This window comes from Vespula pensylvanica, chromosome 14 (genome assembly GCF_014466175.1).
Source record: "Vespula pensylvanica isolate Volc-1 chromosome 14, ASM1446617v1, whole genome shotgun sequence".
NCBI lineage: Eukaryota > Metazoa > Arthropoda > Insecta > Hymenoptera > Vespidae > Vespula > Vespula pensylvanica.
The window spans coordinates 4,824,175-4,850,737 of NC_057698.1; the positions used below are offsets into that span (position 1 = coordinate 4,824,175).

Here is a 26,563-nt window from a genome sequence, read left to right on the forward strand (position 1 = left end):
GGACGTTGGACGTTTTGTACTATAAGATCACGAGAATTATTTTTCTTTCTTTCTTTCTTTTTTGTCATTACGGTTGACTGGTTAGGAAAGAGGACATTCGGAAGAGCATTTTTTCTTTCTTTTTTTTTTATCTTTTCTCTCTTGGAGCCATAACAATGGGGAGGAAGGGTAGAAACCGGACTTAACCCACTTCTCCAAAAAAATAAAAAGTAAAAAAGAAATAAAATTTTTTGTTCCGCTCTAATTATTAGAACATTGCACATTACGCTCTCCTCTCTTTTTTCTCCTCTTTACTTCTTACTACTTTCGCTCTTAATCGTTTTAAAATATGAAAAAAGACGAGAAAATTTAAAATATGCAGAAATATGAGAAAAGAAAAGAAAACTCGAACAACGGACAATCGGAATACGTAATAATTTGTAAAAAGGTGTACTAAGTTTTGTTGTCGATACTAGTTAGTATAAAACAAAAAAAAAAAAAAATTAAAAGAATAAGAAAAAAGGAAAAAAGAAAAAGAACTATACCAGTCGCCGACGTTATTCGCAATCCATTATCGATAAATCACTTGGAAAAATAATTTAGATATTTCTATTCTTTTCTGAAGTTTCTAACGCATTACGTTCATTTATAAAGAAAAAAGGTCGGGGTAAGCGATCTCCCGTTTGATTCGAGAATAAGTTGTCCTTGAATAATCCTGCTAAAACTTTTTTTCTTTTTTCGCTTCCGTTAGTTTAAACCCTTGATTGGCAGGAGTCATTGAAAAGATCTTTATTGAAAAGTATGATCGCGCTCGTTACAATGCATGTTTCTAAGAAACAATAAGTACCAGTAAAATTAATTCAGTTTAAAAAAAAATAGAAAAGTGAGGATTGGAAGAGCAAATATCTGTTAAAATTAACACGGCCCAATCCTCTGTCCTCCAAACGGTTGAGATAACTATTAGGTCTAGCAGGAAAAACTTTTATAGACGGTTGTTTGTAAAATTCACGTGAATTGTAGTCCAAAAATTGGATTTTATGTACAATAATCATGTATAAATCGAACAGCGATCGATTCCTTCCCTTTTTCATATTCTTTTTCTGTTTTTCTTTTTTTATTTGTTTGTTTGCTTATTGTTCTTTTTCTTTCTTATCACACACACGCACGCGCACGCGCACACGCACGCACGCACGCACGCGATAATCACATAAAAAGCAGTACTAACATAGTACAAGATTGATCACAATGCCAATATTAAAGAACTAGTCAAATCTAAAATAGTACACCTTTTTCAAGAGATTGAACACTTATACACACAGTCTGACATAAAATATAGATCAAAAGTATCATTTTTTTTTTTTTTTGTTTAAACACGAATAGGATTTGAATGAGATATTGACAATCTCGTTCTTATGTATATACCTTAGTATCTGTATTTGTGGGGAAGGTATTATTTATGCTCGAGATAGAAAACGAAGTTTGACCGTCTCTTTTTATCTTCTTCCCTTTCTTTCTCTACCTCGTTCGATCTAGTGTTGCTTCGAAACAGCTAACATTGTTTTATCAGCTAACATTATTCATATCTACAATGTTTTTATCGTAAAATTTGAAAATTGCCAACACTGCGTAACACTCAATCGTTCGTTTCACTTATTTTTTGTCCTTGTATCGAACGAATGATCGTTTATTTTTATTATAACTGATAACTATTCTTCACAGTCGTAAGCACTCACGAAATCGATTGAAAAAAGGTCTTCAATTCGAATCTCTAGCACCAACGTAGTACATTAAATAAGTTTTCAACGGTAAACTTTTTCTTCTTTTTCTTCCTCCTTTTTCTTTTTCTACGTATTACTTGATCCTCTCACGAAGATCGGTCAGGCGCAATCCTGACGCTTCCTCAAAAGTCCCCTTTGTCGATTTACACGTTGTCTCTTCAAATAGTTTGAAACAAACAAAACAAAACAAAAAAAAAAAAAAAAGAAAAAAGCTGGTGCAATTCGATGCATATTGCACATATGTCGATCGTCGTTTCTTTTTTTGCTTTTTTTTCCCTCCTTTAGAGTAACATAATAAGATTTATAAGGCTCATATTTAATTCGGTAATTTGGCAGAAGGAGGACACACTTAATTTCCTTCGGGCGAATTTATGGGGCCAAAATGGCGCCTTTAACATACAAATCGTTCGGGGATGTCTTTGCGATACTTTTTAAAGTTACGTACGTACATACGTATATACACATTTCAGACCCCTATATTGTGCTTCGCATTGACTTGTATGTTGCGATGATCTTGTTGTAAAGACTTTAGGATTTGTTTTTGCATCTTATGTTCAGCCTGCAATCGATGTAAGACATTACCTATGTAGAAATAATTCAACATATATACATATACAGATGATTCGTTAGAAACCAAATCGTTTAAGGTTACCTGTAATTGGGTTAGATTTTTTCTTTGAGCCTGCAAAGCTGGATTATCCAAATCCCGTGCTAATACATCGAATTGAGACTCTCGTATAACCATACTACTCGCAAGTTGTAGATGTGTTCTTCTTATCTCATCGTTAACCGCTTGCTGCTGCAAATAACCGATTTAACGAATTTTCTACCGATATTACGAACTATACACGAAAAAACATATCTTTACTCACATTATTGACTGTCAGCTGTTGCACGTTCATATCATCAAAGCTTTCTACAACAAAGTTGAGAGAAAAAAAATTGTTAGCATAAAACTCGTTAGCATATCTATTTGGGAATCATAAATTCAGGGAAAGACGAAACAAGCATTGCAAGACATACTTTCAAAACCCATTGCAGGCCGTAGATCATCGAATATCTTCAACATGAAATCTGTAAAAAATAAATAACATACAAGTGTCGTTTATAATCTATCGCTAGTCCAAGCGTAAAAATTCGACAATTTTGTAGTTAAGGACACTGTTATATTCACAGATCAAATTGAAATCGGAGAAAATAATGGAAAATATAAAAGAAAAAAAAAAGTATATATCGAAAAAAGAAAATAGGAAGAATTACAATAGTTCCTTTCTCGTTCATACGAATTATACAAAAAAGGGGCACTTTACTTTGTTGGTGGACGAGGGCACAGTTACAACTGCGGTACCTGGATTTGCGTCCAGGCTCGAGCTTAACAATGGATCTTCCTTGAGCTCCTGAAGGTTACCAAATTGTTCGTCATTGGCCATATTTGAGATCACCAACGATGTAGACGAATCCAATTCCTGATACTCGATGTTAACATCTTGAAGACTTGAATTGGTAGAGTCCGTGGATGTAACCCGAATCGGTTGAGTGTGAACCTGATCATAATGATCAAAATCAGCGAGCGTTGAAAACTGTTCGTCCTTGATAAACGTCCTACAATTAACATAAGAAGCACTTTGTTGCTGTTGGTGTTGGTGTTGGTGGTGGTGGTGGTGGTGGTGGTGGTGGTGTTGTTGTTGTTGCTGTTGTTCTAGTCGAATCTCAGTAGTTTCATATCGTTTCTCATTTCTTCGCTTTTTATTACGGCCTGTCCCCCCGGCGTTTTCTTCAGTATATATCCTCTTCGAGGAATATTTTTTCCTAGACTCTTCATCCTCGGACTCGCTCGTGCCATTTCCTAAATTCTCGAGGCCACTCTCGCCGCTGTTATGCTTCAGAACTTTCGTTTCGAACGCGTTACGTTCAGGTAAAACATTAGTTCTTATGCTTTCGTTATTACGATTCTCCTGTCGCATAATTTGCACTTGTCCCATCATTTCCTTCATACTCAAAGGTTTTCCTGAACTCAACGAGCCAATACTATTACGATCTTGATTTCTCTTTCTTCCAACGTGTCGTTGTTGTCCATCCAACATGACTTCTTTTTCAACAATAGGATCGGTAACAATCGTTTTATTGCCAATCATTTCTTGTTTTATTTCAATCCGTGGTTCTTGTTTTGGCGTAAGATTACCTTTGTTACCTTGTATCGTGAAATTGTGATCGATCTTTTTAATACCGAATTTGCTTGCTTGCGTAGCTGCCGGTGGTAATCTTTGAGAAAAAACGGCCGCTTTAGCGAATTGAGTGTTTGGCATAGGCGATGGAGAAGAACGATCTTCCGAAACAGCCGGTGAAGGTAAATCGCTAATGAGATGGGTGATCGCGTCCTCTAGCTGCGAAGGATCTTCCACGCTGGCTTTGGAATTTGATTTTTGTGACTCCGATCCCTGTCCGATACAAAAATAGATATCTTAATATCAAAATTATATCATCGAGTTTGATCGGTTTACATGTAAGGAAACGAATGAAATTGTATCTTTTATATTTTATTTATTGTTATTGTTATTATTATTAATATTATGTTTTTTGTTTCATGAATTTACAATTTCGCGTACCAGATCGAACGAGAGGTCGTCGTTATTTTGAATCATGACCGCCTTCGTGGCACCGGACACCGTAGCTGAAAATCTTTCCTTCATCTCTCTTACGAATTCAATACCTTCTTCCTCTCTGTAAAAAAGAAAAAAAAATAGAAGGTACAAAGGTCGATCGATGTTTTTACGAAAACGTAATATACGTATCATATCGGCTCTTTAAAAGATAAAACTACTCACGAGACTAGGGTATTGATGCAGACAAACGATTCGACGGTTTGAGTATCTTTGTCGTATTCCAAATATCCATGGGTCCTTAGATAAATGAACTCGCCAGTTTTGGAAAGAAGTCTATAGCAGGATGAACCGCAAGGTTCTGCACGATCGTACACTGTTATTAAAAGTTTGATTAATTTTTTATTCATCGAACCAATCGGATTACGGCATACAAACCGAAAGAATATTTTTATCGTACTTTGGCGAAGTCCAATGATGGTCCATCTAACATCGTCCTTGTGCATAAAACTGAAAGCGCTCAAACCAGAAACCTCCTCGGACAGGTAACCCGCCACAATGGATATCCTGTGATCGCAGTAAATAATACGGCCGTCCACTAAGTGTCGCGTCACGTACTCTTGTTTATTAGCATCTATTATGGAGAGTTCGGTAATGGGACGTTTCTTGGGTAGCCATGCCATACCGACGAATATGATGTCGTTGCTTGTCGATGTAGTCTCTGAAAATGTATCGGTACATATGTTTTTAGAAAACATATTTTATTTATAATGCTGATACAATATGCGTAAATGAAATCAAGAAAAATCGACTTAAAAATTTTTCGCGACGATGCCTACGCTTTCGCGAGCCAACGATGCCGTGAATCTAAATTTAAATACTCGGCTAAAGTAAATATTTGCGATACACGCTCGGAAAGCCTCGGCTCGTTGCGCCTTGTTACGTGCAGCACATCAACGATAAAAACAGAAGACCATTGATCCGTAAAAAAAAAAAGAAAAAGAGAAAAGAAAAAGAAATAGCAGAGGACAAAAAAAGAAACAGAGAAAAGCCTACGATTGGCCCGACAAGTTTAACTACTTTTCCAAGAGATTATTGCAATTTTCGATCGTACCTCGATGTCGTGCACGATTGTCAACATTTTTACAAGCATCCGCGAGCCTAAGAACGCCCGACACATGTAGACACTCGTACTGCGTGTGTTCTCGTCTCGAAACCGTTCGTTGTGACATTCGTAACTTGAAACTTCGTCTCTGCTCACGAAAAGGCCTCCTCTCGGTGTTCCTCTGCGACGTCAATGTCGTCGAGGTTGACTCTTCGGAGGAATTAGAACTATTGTCGGCGTCCATAGTCAAAGCACCGACCATTGGTTGCATTTCATCCGGCGTTAAATTTTTCGTTAACTCCTCGTGATCCTCGGGATAAACGAAGTGATACAAAGATTGTCCGGTCAGTTCTTTCTGCAACGAAAAATCATCGAATCTGATTAGCTCAATGATAAATAAAATTCTATCAGGTTTCATCCTAAAAGATTTCTTTAGAGAGAGAGAGAGAGAGAGAGAGACAAAATGAAAGATAGGAAGAACCTTTTCTCCCTCTCTTTCTCTTTCTCTTTCTCTTTTTCTTTTTCTTTCTTTTTCGATCCATTATACATAGGAAATGTGGTCGTCGTTGTCATCGTCGTCGTCGTTGGCGTCGACCGTCCCTTATTTTCCCAGCGGGAAAAATTTTCTTTTACCGAGAACAATGACACCCTGATTGCGAATTCTATCTTAAAAGAAAGAAAAAAAAGCAGAGGAAAGAAAAAGAAAAAGAAAAAGAGAGAAAGAAAATAGAAAAGATAAGGGACGAAAAAGAGAAAGAAAAATAAAAAAGATACGGGAAGAAGATGAACGTATAGGACAAACAACTCTCCCTCTCCTCCTAGTACTTCCTATTTCTACGTTCAAGACATCTATATTTTAATCTTCTCTTACAACGAGAAGTCACTTCGTTAGATTCCCGAGGATAGCAAATTATCGTTATCCTCGATATAGTTGAACATTAAAGTCGGCACATTATACAATAAAATACACGATCATAGATAGATATTACTCTCTTTTGTTTATGCATTATTTTCGATATTATCAAAATATCTTTGATTTCAATCGGACGATCCAATGAATTATTCAAGATATTTTAAGATTCTTGACACGTTTTAATGAAACATTTTGGGAAAGAATAGACACAATATCTTTAAATTTCGGGTAATTTCGTGATTACCTCGAAAATGTGATCTATAGAAATTATCTTCGTTTTGTTACAACTGAGGAAAAAGATACAAATTTTCCATTTACCTGATTGACGTCATCTACTATCGGATAAATGTCGTCCCATTTGTACGCATATTACATACGTACCAGATAGAAGCACGAAGAATAAAAAATATCTACGAAACCGAGATATGTAGCGAGAGCTTTTTTCTATCTTCTCTTTTTTCTTTTTTTGTCTTTTCTTTTTACTTTTATTTTTTTTATTTTCCTTTTTTGTTTTTCTTTATTCCTTTTTTGTTTTTTTTATTATTTTTTTTTTGTTCGATAAAACGTTTGCAAAGATGTAATACCTTTTTCGCAGAATCGTATGCATTAGAAAAAGAAAAAGAAAAAAAAATAGAGCATAATTGAGTTAGATGGAAATATAGACTATGGTCGACATGGAAACGTGTTTACGCTGCACCCGTTCTCATTTCATTGATCTTTTTTAACCCTTCGGTATAAAGTAGCCTTCTTCGTATTTGACTTGGACCATGCACCTACGAAATACATCATGTACCGAAATCAAATCAACGAATCGATTTCAAATGTTATCGATCATTGCATCTTTTACGATATCGGGTTTACGTAGACATGGATCAATATCGATATACCTGAGCGTGACCAAGTTGACGTTCCACCTGCCGGCTAACGTAAACGATCTTTCCCGCCGTGGTTACGACGATGAAGAAACCAGCATTGCCGATTAAGTTCTGTCGAAGCAACAAAAATGATCTCTTTGATTATAAATTATCTCGTTTTAATTTGAAATAAATGAAAAAAAAAAAAAAAAAAAAAAAAGAAATAGCAAAAATACGTATAGGGGCAAGGCCAGTTATAATGTATTACCAGTCGACTTCTTCGAAAGGATTAAACATAACAGCTTGTATCTTTTACAGATTAAACGAGACAAGGGGGCAAATGTTATGATTGTGCGAAAGATTCGTTTCAAGGTAATTTTTTTTTCGAGATATTAACTGTTCCAAAATTTTGATCAAATGGAAGAAGCCAGCTTGCATCACTTTACATTATAACTTTGTGTCTCTTATAGTGTACTCACATCTACGAAGTACTGTTCCACGTCCAAATCGTTGAATTGTTTTGGCAAAAAATCGACCGATCCACGACCAAGAGCTACGACACAAAAGTTTTATCTAACACGTTGTTTTGAACAAAAATGTTCGTTATAATATTGATAATATGTGATAGGAAAAAAAAACTCACTGTATTGCGTTCTTAAATAGGCAGCAGTTAATCTCAGGATAGATATCTTGTCCATCCTTCTCGAACTTCCGGCGACGGTAGGAACAAGAGCCGCCATCGTCGAGATATTGGTGTTAAGATTATCTCGGCGTTGTTTCTCCGCCATATTTCGTGAAGCACGCGGATTGCTGCAACAAATATTTAACGATATATAATCAATATATATGTTAACGTTAAGGATTCGTTTTTCGTATGGTTGCATTCAAAACGTGATATTTTATATGATTCCTATTAGTCCCTAGTGCGTTAATAAAATATTATGTCCCGATATTCTCGACACAGACGAATCGAAGATATTTCTTTCTCATCGGATCGGTGTTGGTATGAGTCAAGCAGATTCATCGAGTTCCTCGCGATGATGACGACGCGTCCCATCGAGTAGCCACGATGAAAATGATCCCTACTAACGATGCCCGGTATCTAGAAATAGACACTATCGTACGTGCTTATGTTCTTATATAAGTATGGATACGACGATGTCTGATAACTAGATAAAGCAGACGAGTAAAACCTTTCTTCTCCCCTCCCCCACTCCTCGCTTCGTAACGAGCCGCGAAAATGGCTGGACCGTGCATCACGAGTTTACTCCTTTTCGAAAGTTGGGTATGTGTGTAATATACACACACGCGCGCGCGCATATATAATTTTCTTCGAAATAATTCATCTCGTCTGAGAGATGACAAAGAGATATGGATATGTACAACGTATAGATACGTATAACGCATATAGAATAATCTCACAAATATACGTTATACAATACTATACATATGCATATACGTTCGCAGCGTATACATCTGTATAAATATATTTCTTAACATTGTTTATCAGAATTTTAATGTGAAATATGCGCTAATGCCATCGCAATATAATTTTGCGTTTGAATAAAATTTCAAGGAAAACAGATCTTAGAGTTCGTAAATACATGTTAAGTCGGCTTGCAATAAACAACTGACACTTTGGCCTTCCGTTCGATATCTCCGGGCATCTGGCCGATTGCCTCGAAATACGAGTGCTGCCTTTTAGACGATGAATATTCGTAAACAAGTATAAAATACCGAATAAAATAACTAGAATATTTACGTACGAGAATGTGCATATCCGTATACGTAGATGGCAAATGTATGTATACAATGTATATAAAATTAATGGAAATGGCGATGCGACATTTACAATTTATCTACCTTTCGTACGACATAAATCGCTTGATTTTCGAGCAACTTTGTGCGAGCAAAATATTTTAACAGCTGCTAACGCGTTATTTCGCGCTGCAACACTCCCGTTTCTCGTCGGAGAGAGGAAAACGAAAAATGAAGAAAAATTTGCCGACACGCGTCCCTGTTTCTCGAAATATAATATTTTATATCGCGACAAATAAATGAAGGTGTGTGAGTGTACCTTCATTTATTTGTCGAAATTGAAAAATTGACTGCTTCTGATTATCTTAATAATTATCTTATACTCCTATGAACGTGTATCTGGTTCATTGGCATATCATCACCAACAATGGATGCTCGTACTCCCGAAAACTTAGCTTTAGTGGGAGAAAGAAATAAAATAAAAAAAAAAAGGAAAACAGAAAGAAATAAAGAAAGAAAGAAAGAAAAAAAGAAAAATTGGTGTCTCGAGGTTATCCGAGCAGGTTACACAATGATGAAACTATTCTGTCCAATTATCCAGCAAGCGGCCTTGGATGCTTTATCGCTAACGATAACGAGGGCTAAGAGGATTCCTCGTTTAAATGTTTTGATAGAGTTTGGAGCTCAAGTCCACGGGGGAGTGGTTACGACTATGGCCTCGAGAAATTCTACAAAATAGGATAAACGGCTGATAATTAATCGGTATTCGACGATACACGAAATCGGTAAGAACGGCATCGTTCGATATCAACGTATATCGATCGATCGTTGTTGCCAAACAATATCTTCATCCATTAATATGTGTTCAAGCGCGATCGCGAATGCAACGATCCGTGAAGGAACGACAAGGAGATATTTTTAATATCTCGCGCGATAACGTCAATCGAATCTTGTCTCTGTATTAATTGAAAAAAAAAAAGAAAAAAGAAACCAAAAAAGAAAGAGAAAAAGAGAAGGCATATTGAAGCGTAAAAATACTTTATTTTGTTTCCTTTGTTGATCGATTGAAAAGCTGAAAAAAGAAAAAAGCAAAAACGAAAGACAATAAAAGAGAAACGTATATAAAACGAATTTGTACCGATCGCTTAAGTCGATTGGCATACCCGTTAAGAGCGTTAGATAAATTATATAGCATCGATCAAGTATTATGATATCGATATTATTTATAGCGCGAGCTTGCAAAACGGATAATCGGCCTCGAGCGTCTCCTCCGATTCCTAGGTCCATCTTTACGACAGTGGGGGTGGTCAGGCAAATCGTTAAGTGGGTCGAGGTTACTAGACAATTGTGCTCGTTCAATTATCGATCTAATTAAAAACACTTTTCATGGGATTTGATTTCAACGATGCGATCGTTTCGTGTAACTCTCTTGCAAGATGCACAAATATCGTTAGATAACTATTCTCGTATACCTCCTCCCCCCCTCCCTCCCTCTCCCCCCCTCTCTCTCTGTCTTTCTCATTATTTCTTTTACTCTTACGCTTATTTATTTCTCTACATTACTTTACATTATTTCGCTAATCAAATCGAATTTCATTATTTTCTAAATTGTCCTACAATCATTGAATCAAATTTTAATTTTGCATCGAACAAAAATTTATTTTTGGCCACAGCGCGCATCCTGTACGTATATACGCACGTATAAATGTATGCGTGGTTGTGTTCAAGGAAAGAACGATAAGATATTATTTTCTTATGACAATATTTTCGCGTTTTCTTGATAGACGATCGTGAACTCGACTGAAATCAATCAGATGAGATTAAAAGTATATAAGAGATACCGATCATTTTTTAATCATACTTATTGATAAGCCACGAAACTTTGACAATATTCGGGAAATTGTATTCAACATTATTCGTTCAGAGTTGTTTATCTATTTAACGGACGTCGTTTAACGATATACATATCTAACGAACGTCATTTTATATGCAACGTACATAACTAACGATAGCAACAACGGTTATAAAGCAATACTAATATATATATATATATATATATATATATATATATATAATTTGCTTATTTTATACGATGACATGACTGACAACCTATAAGTTACTTTCTTATGAACTAATACGTTTGCCGTTTTTGAAAACGAACCCACATAGACGATTTTAATAATAAACCTGACTTTACTTCTTATGTTTTTTAAATATTAGCAATATGAATAAGCCTTAACAAAAGGAAAGAAAAAATAACATTAAAAGAATTAAATAAGAAAAGATTCATTATTATAACTCGAGAGAGAGAGAGAGAGAGAGACTCGAAGCTTAAGACATATCTAAGTATCTAAGCGCTTGCTTGCTCCCGGTTTCGGCTTACATCATCCGCCATCTTTTTTTACTCTCACATATCTGCTGTCCACGCTTCGTGTAAGAAAGACGATTAAACCGGAAAAGAAGTAGGCAAACGAAGGACAGAGAACGAGCAAGCGAGAGTGAGAGTGAGAGCGAAAGAGAGAGAGAGAGAGAGAGAGAGAGAGAGAGAGAGAGAGAGAGACAGAGAGAGAAAAAGAAGCAGTTGATAGCTAGTCATGAGACTTCTATTAGAAACATTCCTTACTGTTTTTCTTTTCTAGTCTCCTATAAAGGGTCCTCATTTTTCTTCTGTTTTTTTTTTCTTTTTTTTAATACCATTCTCTACGCAAAAAAATGCAAGATGTCCTTTACATCTTTTATAATAAACATCTTTTTGGAATTCGATCGACGATCACTTATTCATTTCGAGAACGGGAAGAGAACAAGATATGTACTTCGATCGATAATTAATTATTTAATATCAATCTTGCGATAGCTATCTTTTAACGGACGAAAGCTAAATGATTTATCTTCATTTTTTCCTTTGTTTGTAGATATTTGTTATAGTCCACCTAACTTAAATAACAAAAGATTGTACGACATTTTTATTTTGTTTATTCTTTGATAAAGGTTTATTTTGTTATTTCTTTGATAAAGATTCTTGTTTTATGCCGACCCTGTGCTTTTCGATACGTCGGATGACGCATGCACCCTTCGGCGCATAGAAAGAAAGAGAGGAGGGGAGAGAGAGAGAGACCGAATCAAAGAGAAAGAGAAAGACTCTTGCTGCGTCGAATGCGTCGGGTAGGTCGCGGTAAATCTCTTGGTCTTCCTCTTCCAATTCCTTTTTCAATACATAAACTTTAAGTACATTTTTTATATTTTCATATATACGTATATATTTTTTATTATTTCTTCATTCATTTGCCTGATATCAGATTTCGTTAAATTTGATCTGAATTTTAGTTCGGTGCATAATTTTTAACTCGTACTTACATTAAAATTTTGTCCTGGCAGAAATATATCTGAATAAAATATAGCTATCAGGAAATTAGTCTGAACGAAGATGCCTGCGTCATCGTTTTCTCACAAGCGATACACTGCTGTTTATAGTGATGATGTTTCGAGCAGATCCATCGAACAAGGCACGCAAAAACTTTGCCTCTCACAAGATCATAAACCTATCTTAATAATAATAATTCGTTGGTTTTCATTCTAAAAATGAATCAAATGCAAACAAGAACGTCTCGAGACGCAAAAGCAAACAACTGTCTCTCTCTCTCTCTCTCTCTCTCTCTCTCTCTCTCTCTCTCTCTCTCTCTCTCTCTCTCTCTCTCTCTCTCTCTCTCTCTCTCTTTCTCTCAATCCTCACCTTTTGCACTTGTACGTCCCTTTCGAAGGAGGGTTATATTTCGGTGCTATATCGCTGGGTTTGCGAGCAGAAAACGTAGAAACGGCGAGCAAAAAAGAGAGAAAAGAGTCGTCTGGATTGCGTATGTACGTGAGCCCAAGATCGATATACCGGTCTATCTCAGTGTGACGGGACGTGTAAGTGTATAGGTACGTATGTACGTACGTACCCATTCTTTTTCGTCCTGACTACGCGTTCAAGGTCATGGTTAGGAGTTAGTCCGAGTCGAATCATGCGTTCGTACGATCCGTCATACAATTTTCTTTTTTTTATGTATAATTACATCGGAAAAATTTTGATAAACAAATCGATTACGATATAACGAAGGAAGAATAGATAAATAATTTAGGACGAAGCTTTACTATGCGTTTTTTGTTTTTTCCAAATCATTAGAGATAAAAAACGCATCGATAAATACATTTTCATTATTAAACATTTCTAAGCGTAATAATCGCGAAACTATCAGGAAAATAAGTAGACTGCTAAAAAAGGAGCGATATTATATCTGGCAAGTTGAAGACTTGAGAAAAATGTTGAGAACCATCAAGTTTGAAAACCACTGCGAAATTTGGGCGTCGACGTGGGCAAAAGCAAGCTGTCTGTGAGGAAGGGTGGGGAGGGTGCGGACAAGCCAGACAAGCAGGGCGGTGGCGTTGCTCGTGGTGATAGTAGTAACAGTAGCAATAGTAGTAGTAGTAGTAGTAGTAGTAGTAGTCGTAGTAGTAGTAGTGGTAGTAGTAGTAGTAGTAGTAGTAGTAGTGTAGTAATAGTAGTAGTAGTAGTAGTAGTAGTAGTAATAGTGGTAGTAGTTGCGTCCTCGCAATGGTAATAGTAGTGGTACTTGTATCGTAGTAGTTGTAGTTTAGTCGTCCTCGCAATGGTAATAGTAGTGGTACTTATGTCGTAGTGTAGTCGTCTTTGTCGCGTTTCAATCCGCGTCCTGCCTCACTGCGAGCCTGCGTGAGCCTTTCGAATTCGCCAGAGCCCGGTCAACAGCCCCGAATTTCTCTCTCTCTCTCTCTCTCTCTCTCTCTCTCTCTCTCTCTCTCTCTCTTTCCCCTCTTTCGTTTCTCCCTGTCTCTCGTAAATCAACGTATCTCCCCCACTAAAGCAGTCGGCGTGTACCACCTCCTTTTACTCCAATCGACCAGACTATGTTCTCTCTCTCTCTCTCTCTCTCTCTCTCCTCTCAGTTCCTCGCTTTCTCGATTTTACGAATCATCCCTACTCCTTCTCAGTTTTCCTCTTGTTTTTTCGTTCGATTTGTTCCCGTTTGAATTTAAAAAAAGAAGATGCAGAATATAACGATTTCGCTCCATTTCAAATGGGTTCATGAACGTGTGTAAAGATATGTAAATAAAATTCAAATGAACGACTAAGAAAATTGTTCGACGAGGACGGTCAAACGCAAATCCGCGCATATCCCGATAAAATCGATTTCAACGTTTATTCCGACGATTCCATAGATGGACGGAATATGAAAAGAGAAGAGGGTTTAGGAAGATGGGTGGGCAGATGGAGGTAGACGATACGCCGCGACCACGCCTATGCGCATCCCTCGACGGCGAGACGCCCTTTCTCCCTTTAACGTGTCTCGCGCCCTCGCAACAGCCCTCTCGATGTTCGACCATGACCACCCTTCGGCAGACTACGTGAGGGTGGTAGAGGAAGGTGACCTTCGTACGCCATACCTTCGACGAGACTACAAGAGAGAGGGGGAGAAAGGATGGATAGAGAGAGAGAGAGAGAGAGAGAGAGAGAGAGAGAGAGAGAGAGAGAGAGAGAGAGAGAGAGAGAGAGAGAGAGAGAGAGAGAGAGAGAGAGAGAGAGAGAGAGAGCTAGCATACGTATACGTGTGAGAGAATTCAGTGTTGTTCGGCGTTGTTCGGAAAATGGCACTTTTATATTCCTCCGATATTTCATTCGATTTATTCTTTAAAGCATCTCTATATCGAAAAAAACGACGAGTTCTTACTACTATTTCCGACTAGCCGCATACGAAGCAGCAGAGCAAGTAGATAAGGATCGCAAGCCAGACCAGACGCGATTCAGCATTGAGTAGTTACAGCCGCCATATTTTTCACAATGCGCATTTAGCGGTTTTTACTCTGGCAATGCAAGATTCTCGTCATTCGTTATCCGTTGATAACGATCACGCAACGCCATAAAAATAAAGGACGACGAGTGGGAGGAAGCTGCATGAAAGAAAATGTTTTTGCGTTGAAAAAGCAATATGACTCGAGTAAAAATCCGCGCGTGTAAAATCGATGAGATTCTTATGAAATAACCATCGTCGCCTACTAGCAAATGATTTTTTTTCATTTTTACTTTTTGATATAACGTTTTATATAACATTTTTTGATATAACATTTTCATCTCTAAAATCTTAGCTTTTGAAAAATATTCTAATTTCGCATAAAATAAACAAGGATTATTTTCTTTTTTTTCACGATGCGAAGGACGACAACAACGTACGATAAACGTTCTCAACAATAATTTTATACACCGCCAGTCATTTTCTATGCTCGATTTCGTCCTTCGTTGTCGTCGTCTTTTTTCAAATCCCGGATGAGCTAATGAATACTAAATTTGCGGCGATTATTACGACAAAAGCGGAGATAGTAATTTCTTTTCTTCAAATTTTTTCAGTGCAAGAATGACTTAATGGATGATCAAATAAAAAAGATTTTTGTTAAACAAATAGAACTATTAAAGACTTTTTGCGATAGAACGCAATTTGAACAATTATGTAGTGATAGGAATTTCATTCACTTTGTATTTAATTTTACATCTTCATCGTTCGATCTCTTTTCCTTTACTAAAAAGAAAAAATATCGTTAATTACTTTTATTACACAAATTTGATCTCCCTATTTGCCGTTACATTTCAATCTAAACATACAGCGTCGTCTCGTCGGTCAGTAACCCACGAAACACGTTCGTCATTTTAATTCGTTCGTGCTGCGTGTGACATTGCGTTAAAAGAAAACAATAAAAAGAAGAAGAAAAAAACGTATGCGCATGTAACAAACGACACGAAGAAGACAAGAGAGTACTGATCGATCCTCGACGATGCAAGATTTCGATCTTAATGAATTTTTATTAGCCGAACTTAAAAGACCTTAGCCCCAAGCTGCAAATTGACGCATTCCGAAGTCTATTATGTCACGTGGCGTACAAAGAAAATGAATTACGTCATGAAATGTTTTATTATTAAAGCGCATAATCATAAGAGTCGAGGCACGCACTAGAGATCCGCCGAATTCTTCGACTAAAATTCGGCTGATAAGAAATAATCTATAGGCATCTATAGACGGAAGAAAGGAGATTTTAATATTCCCTGCTCTTTTCTCCATTCCCTTATTATTCCTTGTAACGTCGACTACGTCTCACGTGAGGCGCACGTTACGTGAATCGCATTACAGGCTGAAGTAGCTGGTGTTACAGCACGAATCGAACCATAGGACGGATACGCACTTCCTATCGAATCATCTTCCTGCTGTCTTTTCTTGCTTAATTCCCGTTGGATAAGTGAAACGCACGTTTTTTGCAAATCCCAAACAAATCTAAACGACCATTTTTCGTATTACAAACTACGAGATATACGGCGATGACACCCGAACAACTTTTCTTATCGTTTTTTTTCCTTTTTTTTTATCGTAATCAAACATTAAATCAATTATTAAAGCGTTTTGTATCTTCTTCCCGAGAGTTCTCCGAGACGATGTACTTACTTATCATCTTTCATTATAGTCCGACGCAGAAACTCGATCCATTAAACGTACACACACATTTTATTTATTACTTTACGAATATATTTTTTCTATCGCAATAAATCAATCGATACAGATATTTGTCCTTGCAATTGAATCGCTATATTCGTTGACAAATTTTTTATTGCGTACTAAGTAAGATAGAGTATTTTGAAAATAAAAGAGAACTAGGTATTTTTGTCTCTTTTTTCTGAGGAAGTAATTTTCTTTTCTTTTTTCTTCTTTCTTACCTTCGCGATGTAGACAGGTACCTTGGTTTACAATTTTATGTGCGAAGGCCACAAGTGCGCCATAGTGTGGACAGCTGTTTGCTTGAGGCCAAGAAACTATTAACGAGTTTGCCGTTCGATACGTTATTTAATCAATTGCACTCGTTTATACGCGATTGCCCATAAGAGTCGTTTCGACGAGCCGATCAATCGACATCGTCTCTCTAAGAAAAATCATTTCGTCTCTTGAAGAACAGAAATTCTCCATTTCAATTTTTTTCTCCATGTCAATTTTTTTTTGACAAACATTAATAAAATATTTACAAAATCGAAAGGACTTGTCTATCCGTTTGTTGGTTTATCAAACTGAAAGATCCTTTAATTTTCACCATCTATCGCAATATGAAAGAAAAAAAGAAAAACAAAACAAGAAAAACAACAAAATAAACGGATACATCGCAATAACACGGAATCCTATTCCTTCTTAGTTAATGAGTTAAGCTAACAAAAAGTAATCGAGTGCATCGAATGATCATCGAAAGTTTCAATCATAAATGAAAGCGAAGGCTCAGCAGCAAGTTCGGTCGACGACCCCTGTAAAGTTACATGTTTTCTTCGTATTAGACTTTTATCTCTCGATGCTTTAATTACGATTATCTCGTACGTTTAACGAACGTTAACATACAAATGTGCGTACATATCCACGTCCACATATGCACATATATATGTATGTACACGCACGCTCATTTCGTCCAATCGATTGGTAAAGCTTTCTACGAGAACCAAAGCGCAGGGTAAATTCACTTTGAGTGCAATTAATAGTTGAGCGAACCTGCTGCTGCTGTTGCTGCTCCATGCACGTGTAAGAAAAAAAAGTCGCTATCTTTAAATGTGGCACGTGACGTTTAGGCCCATGAAAATTAAAAAAAAGAAAGAAAAAAGAAAAAAAAATAGAAAAAGAAACGAAGAAGGAAGAAAGAAAGGAGAAATTTAGGCAAATGTTTAATACTTTTTTTTGAGGGCCGCAAAGGGTTCAATTCGAACGTGAAATCGTTAAAATTCATAATCTACGCTCGACGGCCCGTACAAATTGAGAGCTAATGGCCTTCTTCGGTTCGGTGAAGCTAATTAGAGGAGGGAGAGAAGAAGGAGAGAGAGAGAGAGAGAGAGAGAGAGAGAGAGAGAGAGAGAGAGAGAGAGAGAGAGAGAGAGAGAGAGAGAGAGAGCAAATGTGTGCACCTACTGGAAAAATCGTTGTACGAAGATACCGATCGCTTGTCGTCGCATTTATGGATATATGATAATCGTACGCAAGTAAATTATCGAGTGATATTAATTAATGTTTGCAATAATACGATTAACGTATATTTAGTCCAAATTACATCGGCTCGTTATTGCAAATTCTGAAATAACTTTTGCAATTGCCGTAGACATTAAGATATAAATAATTGTTAATATAGGCAAATTTTGAATGAAAAGTTACAAATAAAAATCTTGGACGTATATCCAACGAACGAATCTCTATTACCCCTCCTTTCATGATTCAACTAACGGAAGAAAAAACTTTTTCCTTGGAATAACGCGGAAATGTAGTAAGCACGTCCATAACTCACGTAGCATCGTTATCAAATACGTGATATTATCCGCAAAGTATATTGTAGAAGACTATATTATGTCAGACAAATGATACTCGTGAAAGAAAAACTATCTTCGATAAAGATATATCCTCTTTTTTCTTACATACCTCCGTTCCGATTTTATTAAATCAGATCAATCCAACGCGTAATTAATAACAACTAATAATGTTTGATAATAACATTTTAGTGGAAAAAGAAAAAAAAAGAAAAAAGGCACTTTTTTCTATTCTCTCGTCTAGTAGGCAGAGCCCTTTCTCCTCTCCTTTTCTCCTGTCCAGTCGATTTAACGTGCATAATACGTCGCACGCAACATGCACCCAAACGAGTTTTTTCTTTTTTTCATTTTTTTTTCTTTTACGAAAGAGGGTAGTTATCCCGTAACTCTCATTCTACCTTTCGGTAATCGACGTTAGGAGGGACGTTTAACGAGTTACTCTCGTTGTCACGCAGTCTGCGCTTTCCACGAAATCGTCCGCCCACCACTTATCGTTAATTTCCAGTAACGAGAACGAACGCAATGGCGGATCTAATACAAAACGGCTTATTTCTCTATTTTACTTTATTTTCAAAAGATTTACCGTATCGTTAAACAGATAAAGTATTCATGTGTCACTGTTAAGCGATACGAAAAAATGCAAAATTTCAACTAAAACTCTCAAGCTCGATGGAGAATATTCTAGACATTTTTTTTTCTACGTGTCTATATTTTTTCCGTATAGAAAATGGCAGAATGAATTCGTTATTTCGTGTTAACATTTTTCGATTTGTATTGCAAAACATACCTATACATAACGTGAACAAACGAAATATCAGTTTCATTTGTTCACGCTTCGCTTTTACAAAATGGTTACAAAATGGAATAAAAGATATGCCAGATTCGTAGCGACATTGGCAGATGTTTTCGATGGGTTTAGGATACGAAGTTTCGAAAGAGAGATACTGCGAGCGAAACGAATGTTGTGGTAGGGCGAGAAATTGCGGTAGGACATCGTACCTGTTGCACCAGCAGAACCACCAGCACCTACGTTTATGAAATACATTTTTAATAATTTTTCGTAAAAATTTATATTGAAAAACAAAGAAAGGGGCACGAGAGAAAGAGAGAGATAGATGGAAACTTCTTGGTAATGATTAACTAACCTTACCATCTCCTTTATAGCTTGAGTTACGAAATATAAGAATGCGAGGAGTTTGATACGTCACTTTAAATGTGTCACCTTTACATGTATACGCTCTGTATCTCGAGCATGCAACCGCATGCAGTTTTTTATCGTCTACTCTCCAAGTCTAATCAAAACTACGAGAAATGATAATTCTCTTGTTAAGCACGAATGCGAGCTGCGTAGTACTGTCTTATCTTCGAAATAAATTTTCATCGAATTTCAGTCGAATCGAGAAAGAAAAAAAAAATGATATAATGTAAATTTCGTTCATCTCCCCAAATGCAACCAAGACAACCTTGAGGACAATTTTTTTTTCGTGAGTCGAGGAAAATACTTTTTGAATGCCATCACGAACTATTTATCGGTTTCGTACGATGCATACTTGCACGGCGCGAGGTCAAATGAAATACAAAAGAATTTTTAATTCCGTTGTTAAAAAAAAAAAAAAAAAAAAAAAAAGGAGAAAAAAGGAGAAAAAAGGATATGAAAAAATAGAAATAAAAATAAAATAAAGTAAAAAAAGAGAGAGAGAAAGAAAAAAAGAGCCGCGAGTGGATGGTCGCAAACGGGAGGAAGAGACAAGTTCGAGATAATTAATTCTTCTTCGTTCTGTTATCCTTGAAGATGAATCGCACGAGGAAGAAGTTTCTTTCGCGTGCTCCTTTTTTTCTGCTTTTTCTTTCACTTTTTTCGCGTCGCTGATGTAGAATCAGCATGTACCTATACATGCTGATTAGATTGGAACGTTGGTATCTTTGAGCTTGCTTATGCGTTTGCACGCCTCTGCGTAAACCACTTATCAATATGCTCGATCAAAGATTTTACAATTAGCAAATAAATCTGTCTCTCTCTTTGTTAATGACTATCGTCTATCATCGATCAACTCTGTTTCAACGTCATTTAATAATATACATAGCGTTGTTTGCATAAGATCGTTGAAACTTAACTCGACAGAATAGACAGCAGCTCTATGAGCATTTCTGTAAAGTCTTACATTCTCAATCATTATTTCGCTCTATTCTGCGAACGCATTTACGAAATGCAATTTGAATTATTAATAAATGAATTCGTAATAGGCCGCTTGATACATGCTTAATCAATGGTAACAAATCTAAGTACAGCAAGCAACTACAAATAACATTATGAACAATATCACGGACAAGCAGAATCGCAGAATCGCAGAATCGAAAGAGTTTTCAACTGAAGTTTCGTACGATTCGATTCATATGTAATACAATTTATCTCGAAATAAATGGAATATAGAGAGGGCTGGGAGGAGGAGAAGTTGGTAAGCAAGTCAATTCGGAATAATCTTTTCTGCGATTCCTTCCAGTACCATACCCCCTCTTTCTTGTAAGCTAAAAATAAAAATAAAATAGACGAATTTGACTCGAGCGTACGAAATTCGTAATTGAAATAACGATGATGAACTTTGATTACGACCGAGACGAAGAAACCAAGCTTCGAGCTTTTCTCGATGAATCCCGAAGGAGAAAACAAAGAGCTTGGTTGCTTTTAGCGTCGTCGGGACGATCTCACGAATGGGTTTAACTGAATCCCCTCTTTTTCGTGGCCACGCATAAAAGGTGTTCTTTCGTTGCTTCTGAAGATGCGACCTATGTACTTATGTGTATGTTTCGTTGAACACCGAACCAACGCGAATAAATTTCAACACTGAAAAAGGTTGGCCGATTCAAATTACATGGAGCTTTGTCTATAAGATGTTTTCTTCTCCCGTGAGAAATATTCCCGTATAAAAATATTCTCTAATCCGTAACCTTCGTTATTCATTTTCTTTTTCTTTCTTTCTTTCTTTCTTTCTTTCTTTCTCTCTTTCTTTCTTTTTCTTTTCTTTTCTCTTCTTTTAATATTTATCATTGGAATAACGATTTCGAATAATATATGTTTTTGATTTATAAGACAGGTGAAAAAGAAACCAGTCGCCAAATTGTCTAGTAAGTAAATCATATCTCTTGAGAGACTACGTTATGAGGCAAACTTGATGGTCCTGAGAACGCGAATCGTAAGAAAGTGAACAAGGTCGTCAAGTATTCGTGGACCGGGTGTGACATTTTCGTCATCAAGGATGATCGTCGGAAAAAAACGAACATAAAAAGAAAGAAAAAAGAAAATAATAAAGATAATAACGACAATGATAATAATAAAATAAGTTTTTCTTTTACCTCTTCGGTCACAATCCTCCCTTTCTTCATTACGTTTGATTATTTCTGATAGGCACGATGGACAGTTTTATTCACTAGCAGATTAACATTCGAAGATTCTAGCATAGCGCTAGGATCGTAATACATGGACATATCATGAACTTTATCACGAATTTTCAGTATATACATGTACGTATGTACATAAAATTTCTCTTGAGAAAATATTTCTCGTTAAAATCTTATTCGACAGAAACGATTACTTCGCTCCTTATAAATTTCAGCGATCGCGATCGGCTTGATTAAAATCCAATTAGCCATGCAAATATATTCTCGACTTATCCCGAGAAAGTCGACGATTGTCGATGACGAAATTTGACGAATTCGCACAAGTTCCGTCGTACCAAAAACTTTACATGTAATATATTAATAGTGCACTTGACGTCCGAGAATATTTCATTCGTCTTATTAATAATATTCGAAATATAATTATTTCTTTCCTCGAATTATAAGAAATTAAATGCTTCTTCTTTTTCTCTTCCTCCTCTTTCTTCGCTATATACACGATCAAACGGATATTTTGTCATCTCGATGGAACATCATATGGAAAAAGAGTATACGAATTACAAAAAAGTGCTTGCTAAACCGAAAACACAGCCTCACGGTCATTTCAAGCGTGCATGAAAGAGGAGGCTAAATGGGAGAGAGAATATAATTTTAACATTTTTCAGCTTGGATCAATGAACAAATCAGCCTCTCAAGTTTCCTTTTCCCCCAAGAAAATACAAATACAAAAAAAAGAAACAATAAATTTTTATAACAAAGTAAAAAAAAAACATAAACAAGCATCCATTACATATTTTCTATTGTATATTATCATTCCTTCGTAATAGAAACGATAACCGTTAAACCATCGTTTTAAAAAAACGCGACAAATCGAAAAATAATGCAGTATAGTTTACATATGAGATAAACCTTCAAAAAAAAATAACGAGCGATTGACCGAACAAAAAAAATAGGTATTAAAGTTAATACGTTATGTATGTATAAAATACATCGTAAATAAGTTATGACCGGAAAAAAACCGGCGTGAAAAACAACGTTGTCTGACCTTGACAACGGTAGATCCATGCCACTCGATCCCCTCGTATGATGTTGAAGCTGATGATGGTGTTGATGCTGATGTTGCGGCGTATCGTCGACACCGACGACACTGAGATGAACGTTCTGTTGCTGTGGATGTTGAAAGGCAAAACCTCGCAAGTAAGTCCGTGGTTGCTGCTGAAGCTGTTGTTGTTGTTGCTGTCGTTGTTGTTGTTGTTGTTGTCGTTGTCGTTGTTGTTGTTGTTGGGACCACATCTTTTTCTTTCTTTTTTCTCTCTTTGCTTTTCTCTCTTTACGCGTTGTTAGCAAGTCGTTGCAAGCAACTACAGAAAAACCTATTCTCGTTCTTGGTCATGTTTGTTCTTGACTAGGAATACTCGCAAGGTTTCTCTTCAACGATTTTTATGTAACATTGAACGCAAAGCGAAAAGATTAATAAAAAAAAGAAGATATTCCATTGTGGAATAATATTTTCATTTTTGGTTCGTTTCGTTTCGTTTTCGTCGTAATCAAAATTCTTCGTTGACTAAATCCGAAGCCCCCAAGTTATCTTCACGTTGATAACTGCGTCATCATCAAGAAGCTTCCATAAACGGTGCAATGGCGTCGTTGCAACGACGAAAACGACAATACTCGTTGTCACATCCCTGCAAATCCGAACAAAGTCCGTGCAACTTCTCTTTCTTTTTCTCTCCGACTGTCTCTTTGTTTTTCTCTTATTTGGTCCAGCTGATTCAATTCGATCTTTATCTGGAGTCACAGATCGTGCTATTCCTGCGGAAGAACTCCGATCGTTCACTCCGTGAGATCGTCGACCTTGACACCGTGTACCAGATCCCGATAGAGGAAAAGGAGAGATGGGAAGAACGGCTCAAGATGCGTAGTAATTGCGTGTTATTTCTCTCAGAGAAGCATACATGATGCTCCATAGATAGACGCACACATAAAATGGCACGCACCAACTTCTGTTTACATCGACGACGACGACAAGGATAACGACAATAATGACGACGAAGAGGAGCAGGAACGTTTTAAAATTTCATTTTCCATGCTCCGAGTTCACAAAGAGGCCAAAGTCCGATCTATCAGCGACCTTGACACAGTGTTCTCGAACGATCAGATGAAAAACGTTTCGGCGGGAAGACGAGAAGCTCCTCAATATGATTAGATATAAAAAGGATATAATATGAATCTCACGAGGAGTCGTAGGTCGAGTTCTTTGTCAATGAAGATAGAAAAAAGGAAAAATGTCAGAGGTCAGCGTACACTGTCTCGTTTAGAAACTAACCGGCTTCGTGAATCGCTACAAGATAGAACGAGGAAGAAACGCACCCACACCGCGCTGCAGCTCGAGGCTGACTGCCGCTACGCAGCTACCCCCACTCTTGGTTAGCCGCCGGCTCGGTACTCGTTCCCCTCCATCGACACTTGGCTCGGCAGACGAGCTCGCTACTCTCGCTCTCCTTCGGAGGACTTACGGGGGCAGACCGATAGCGCCTAGCCGTACCGGTAGCGCATAGCGGGCGATAACGATGAAATTTTAAGCTTTTCTCACATCGGAAGAGAACTTGCCTCTGTTGTCCGCGCGCGATGCGTTCGTAACGGACGATGTAAACGCATACAAATTTCTTCTTCATCTTCTTGCGATTTTCTTGCTCGAGTGAATTTTCAAAATAAACAAGAAATTTCTTCTCGCCCTATTTCTAAGATCAAAGTTCGACGCGCAAAGCCTTCTGTAAAAGTATTATCTACCTTCTCGCGATTGGACATTTCTTTAATAAGACACAGGTTACCGATAGTGACTTGTTTTGTTTTTCTTTAAAATATCCAAATACTTTATTTTACTTTGTTATGGTGACGCGAGTAGCTAACGCTGCTTCAAAAGAAAGGAACAAAAACAACACAAATTTTATGAGTTATCACCGTGACGGTATTATACTTTAATGAGATTACAACAAGCGCGTACATTGCAATCAATGCAAATATTTATCGAGCCACGTCAAGTTTCGCAACAGTACCTTCCTTTTACTTAACCCATTCATAATAAAAAAGGAAAAATAAGAAAGAACAAAAAAGAAGGAAAAAGAACAATCTGACTTACCCGTAGGTAATCGAACTTTCAGGCACTGTCCCCGTAGAGGACGTGCCAGCATCGTCCTCGTCCACGTCATCCTTCATCTTTCAAAACGTTCCTGCAAAATCAACAAAATAGCCGTTCAATTCTCTTATAACTACTATTTTCGAGATACCGAGATCTCTCGAAAGTAAAAGAAGAAGAAAAAGAATATTCACTATTTAAATAAACATCAGGGAAGAAGGAAGAAATTTCTGTGCCACGTGCTTCTTTTACGTTCAAGCTTTGGTAGAAGAGTGAATCAAGAGCTCGTTTCTTTCAACCTAGATACTTAAGAAGATTGAAAAATAATTGTCGGCTGGTGTTTGTTTATAAATATCCCTCCCTCCCTTCCTCCCCCCCCCCCTCTCTCTCTCTCTCATTCTTTCCGACTAGGATAATCTGGTCTTTGTTGATAGATCGTGTGTATCTATGTATGCGCGTAGGAAAATGAAGTTGATAATTTCAAATACACACGTGCGAGCACGTATGTACACACGTCGAATTATAAATTTGATAATACGAAAATAGAAATCGCTAACAATATTCTTTCCTCGTTAAAACATCGAATCGTTAAGTGAACCTTTTACGAAATCGTTAAAACCTAAAATATTTACATTCTTTCCACATTATCATTATATTTATTTACTACTTTTTTAAAATTGCAAATAGAGGGATCAAGAAATTTTCATAGAATGCCCATCGAGAAATAATATTATCTCGATAATATCCGGCGAACGGATTCTAAATAGATATGACAAATTAATGTTTTTAATCAATGAAGAAAGTAGTAAATAATGATTGTTATGGCTTTTTAGTAAAAAACAGGAAAAAAAACAAAAACAAAAAAGTGAAAACGACGATTTGTAGAATGATTAATAGAACTGTTTTACGCAGCTTGAATTGTTGGGCCCCCGCAACCGGAGATCGCTTCGCAACGATCGCTCGACATATTGCCATCCGAAGCTCCGACGAGATTTACTCACTTACGTTTGCATGCTTTTCTTGCATAGGATCGCGAAAAATATTGTCCATTCACCGATTTTCGTAATAAGAAAACGATCCGTTCCCATTATGAGAATTCATTTTATGGGCGATAAAAGGGAGGGATGTGGAAGGGGAAGAGAGAAATTCGCTTGACCAAAAACACCAAACGATCCTGAAACAATGGAATTTCTTAAGCCTTTTAAAGGATTATAACCCATTTGCACGCAAGTATAGACGGACGCACGCACGCACGCACGCATGCACGCACGAACGAACGAACGAACGAACGAATGAAAACAAATACATGTATCTATAGAGGTATATCTGGATGTGGAAAGTGGCGTATCAGGTAGATACCATGACGATAGGCAGAGGGTCATCGACATCGTTTTATTATCAGTCGGGTTCCGCTGCATACGCGTTATATGTGACAAAGTCGATAAGATGCGCGATGCACTCGTTTCCAAGAACAAGCTATGCGCTACCAACCAACTGGCCGTTGGTCTATCAAATTGCTACTTGGATTACGACGCGACCCATCTTGATTCCACTACTATTCTTTTTCTGTTCCTTTTTTCAAAGAAAAAAATCTCACATTTCCAAGACATAAAAAAAAACATCGTTAGTAATGGAGTTTGCTCTAATTCTTCGAAAGAGAGAGAG

The 26,563-nt window shown here is 37.0% G+C and overlaps 1 protein-coding gene across 7 annotated transcripts in view; it reads right to left on the reverse strand.

Annotated features, from left to right (window-relative positions):
• Positions 1 to 41: 41 nt before the first annotated feature.
• Positions 42 to 26,563, reverse strand: part of LOC122634216 (circadian locomoter output cycles protein kaput-like) — a 33,644-nt gene continuing 7,122 nt past the window's right edge. The window contains exons 2-15 of one of the 7 annotated variants that reach the window (XM_043822921.1): positions 24,902 to 24,992; positions 22,808 to 23,123; positions 7,873 to 8,039; positions 7,709 to 7,782; positions 7,263 to 7,361; positions 5,472 to 5,817; positions 4,818 to 5,078; positions 4,583 to 4,733; positions 4,364 to 4,478; positions 3,106 to 4,195; positions 2,781 to 2,831; positions 2,630 to 2,673; positions 2,410 to 2,553; positions 42 to 2,316 (exon numbers count right to left, since the gene is read on the reverse strand). In XM_043822921.1, the coding sequence (XP_043678856.1) occupies positions 2,224 to 2,316; positions 2,410 to 2,553; positions 2,630 to 2,673; positions 2,781 to 2,831; positions 3,106 to 4,195; positions 4,364 to 4,478; positions 4,583 to 4,733; positions 4,818 to 5,078; positions 5,472 to 5,817; positions 7,263 to 7,361; positions 7,709 to 7,782; positions 7,873 to 8,039; positions 22,808 to 23,123; positions 24,902 to 24,971 (3,021 nt within the window). In that variant the 5' untranslated portion in view covers positions 24,972 to 24,992 and the 3' untranslated portion in view covers positions 42 to 2,223. Of the gene's footprint in view, positions 2,340 to 2,409; positions 2,557 to 2,629; positions 2,674 to 2,780; positions 2,832 to 3,067; positions 4,196 to 4,363; positions 4,479 to 4,582; positions 4,734 to 4,817; positions 5,079 to 5,471; positions 5,818 to 7,262; positions 7,362 to 7,708; positions 7,783 to 7,872; positions 8,040 to 8,195; positions 8,519 to 22,807; positions 23,124 to 24,901; positions 24,993 to 26,563 lie in introns of those variants that run through there. The other 6 variants (XM_043822920.1, XM_043822922.1, XM_043822923.1 and 3 more) reach the window with 6 other exon arrangements.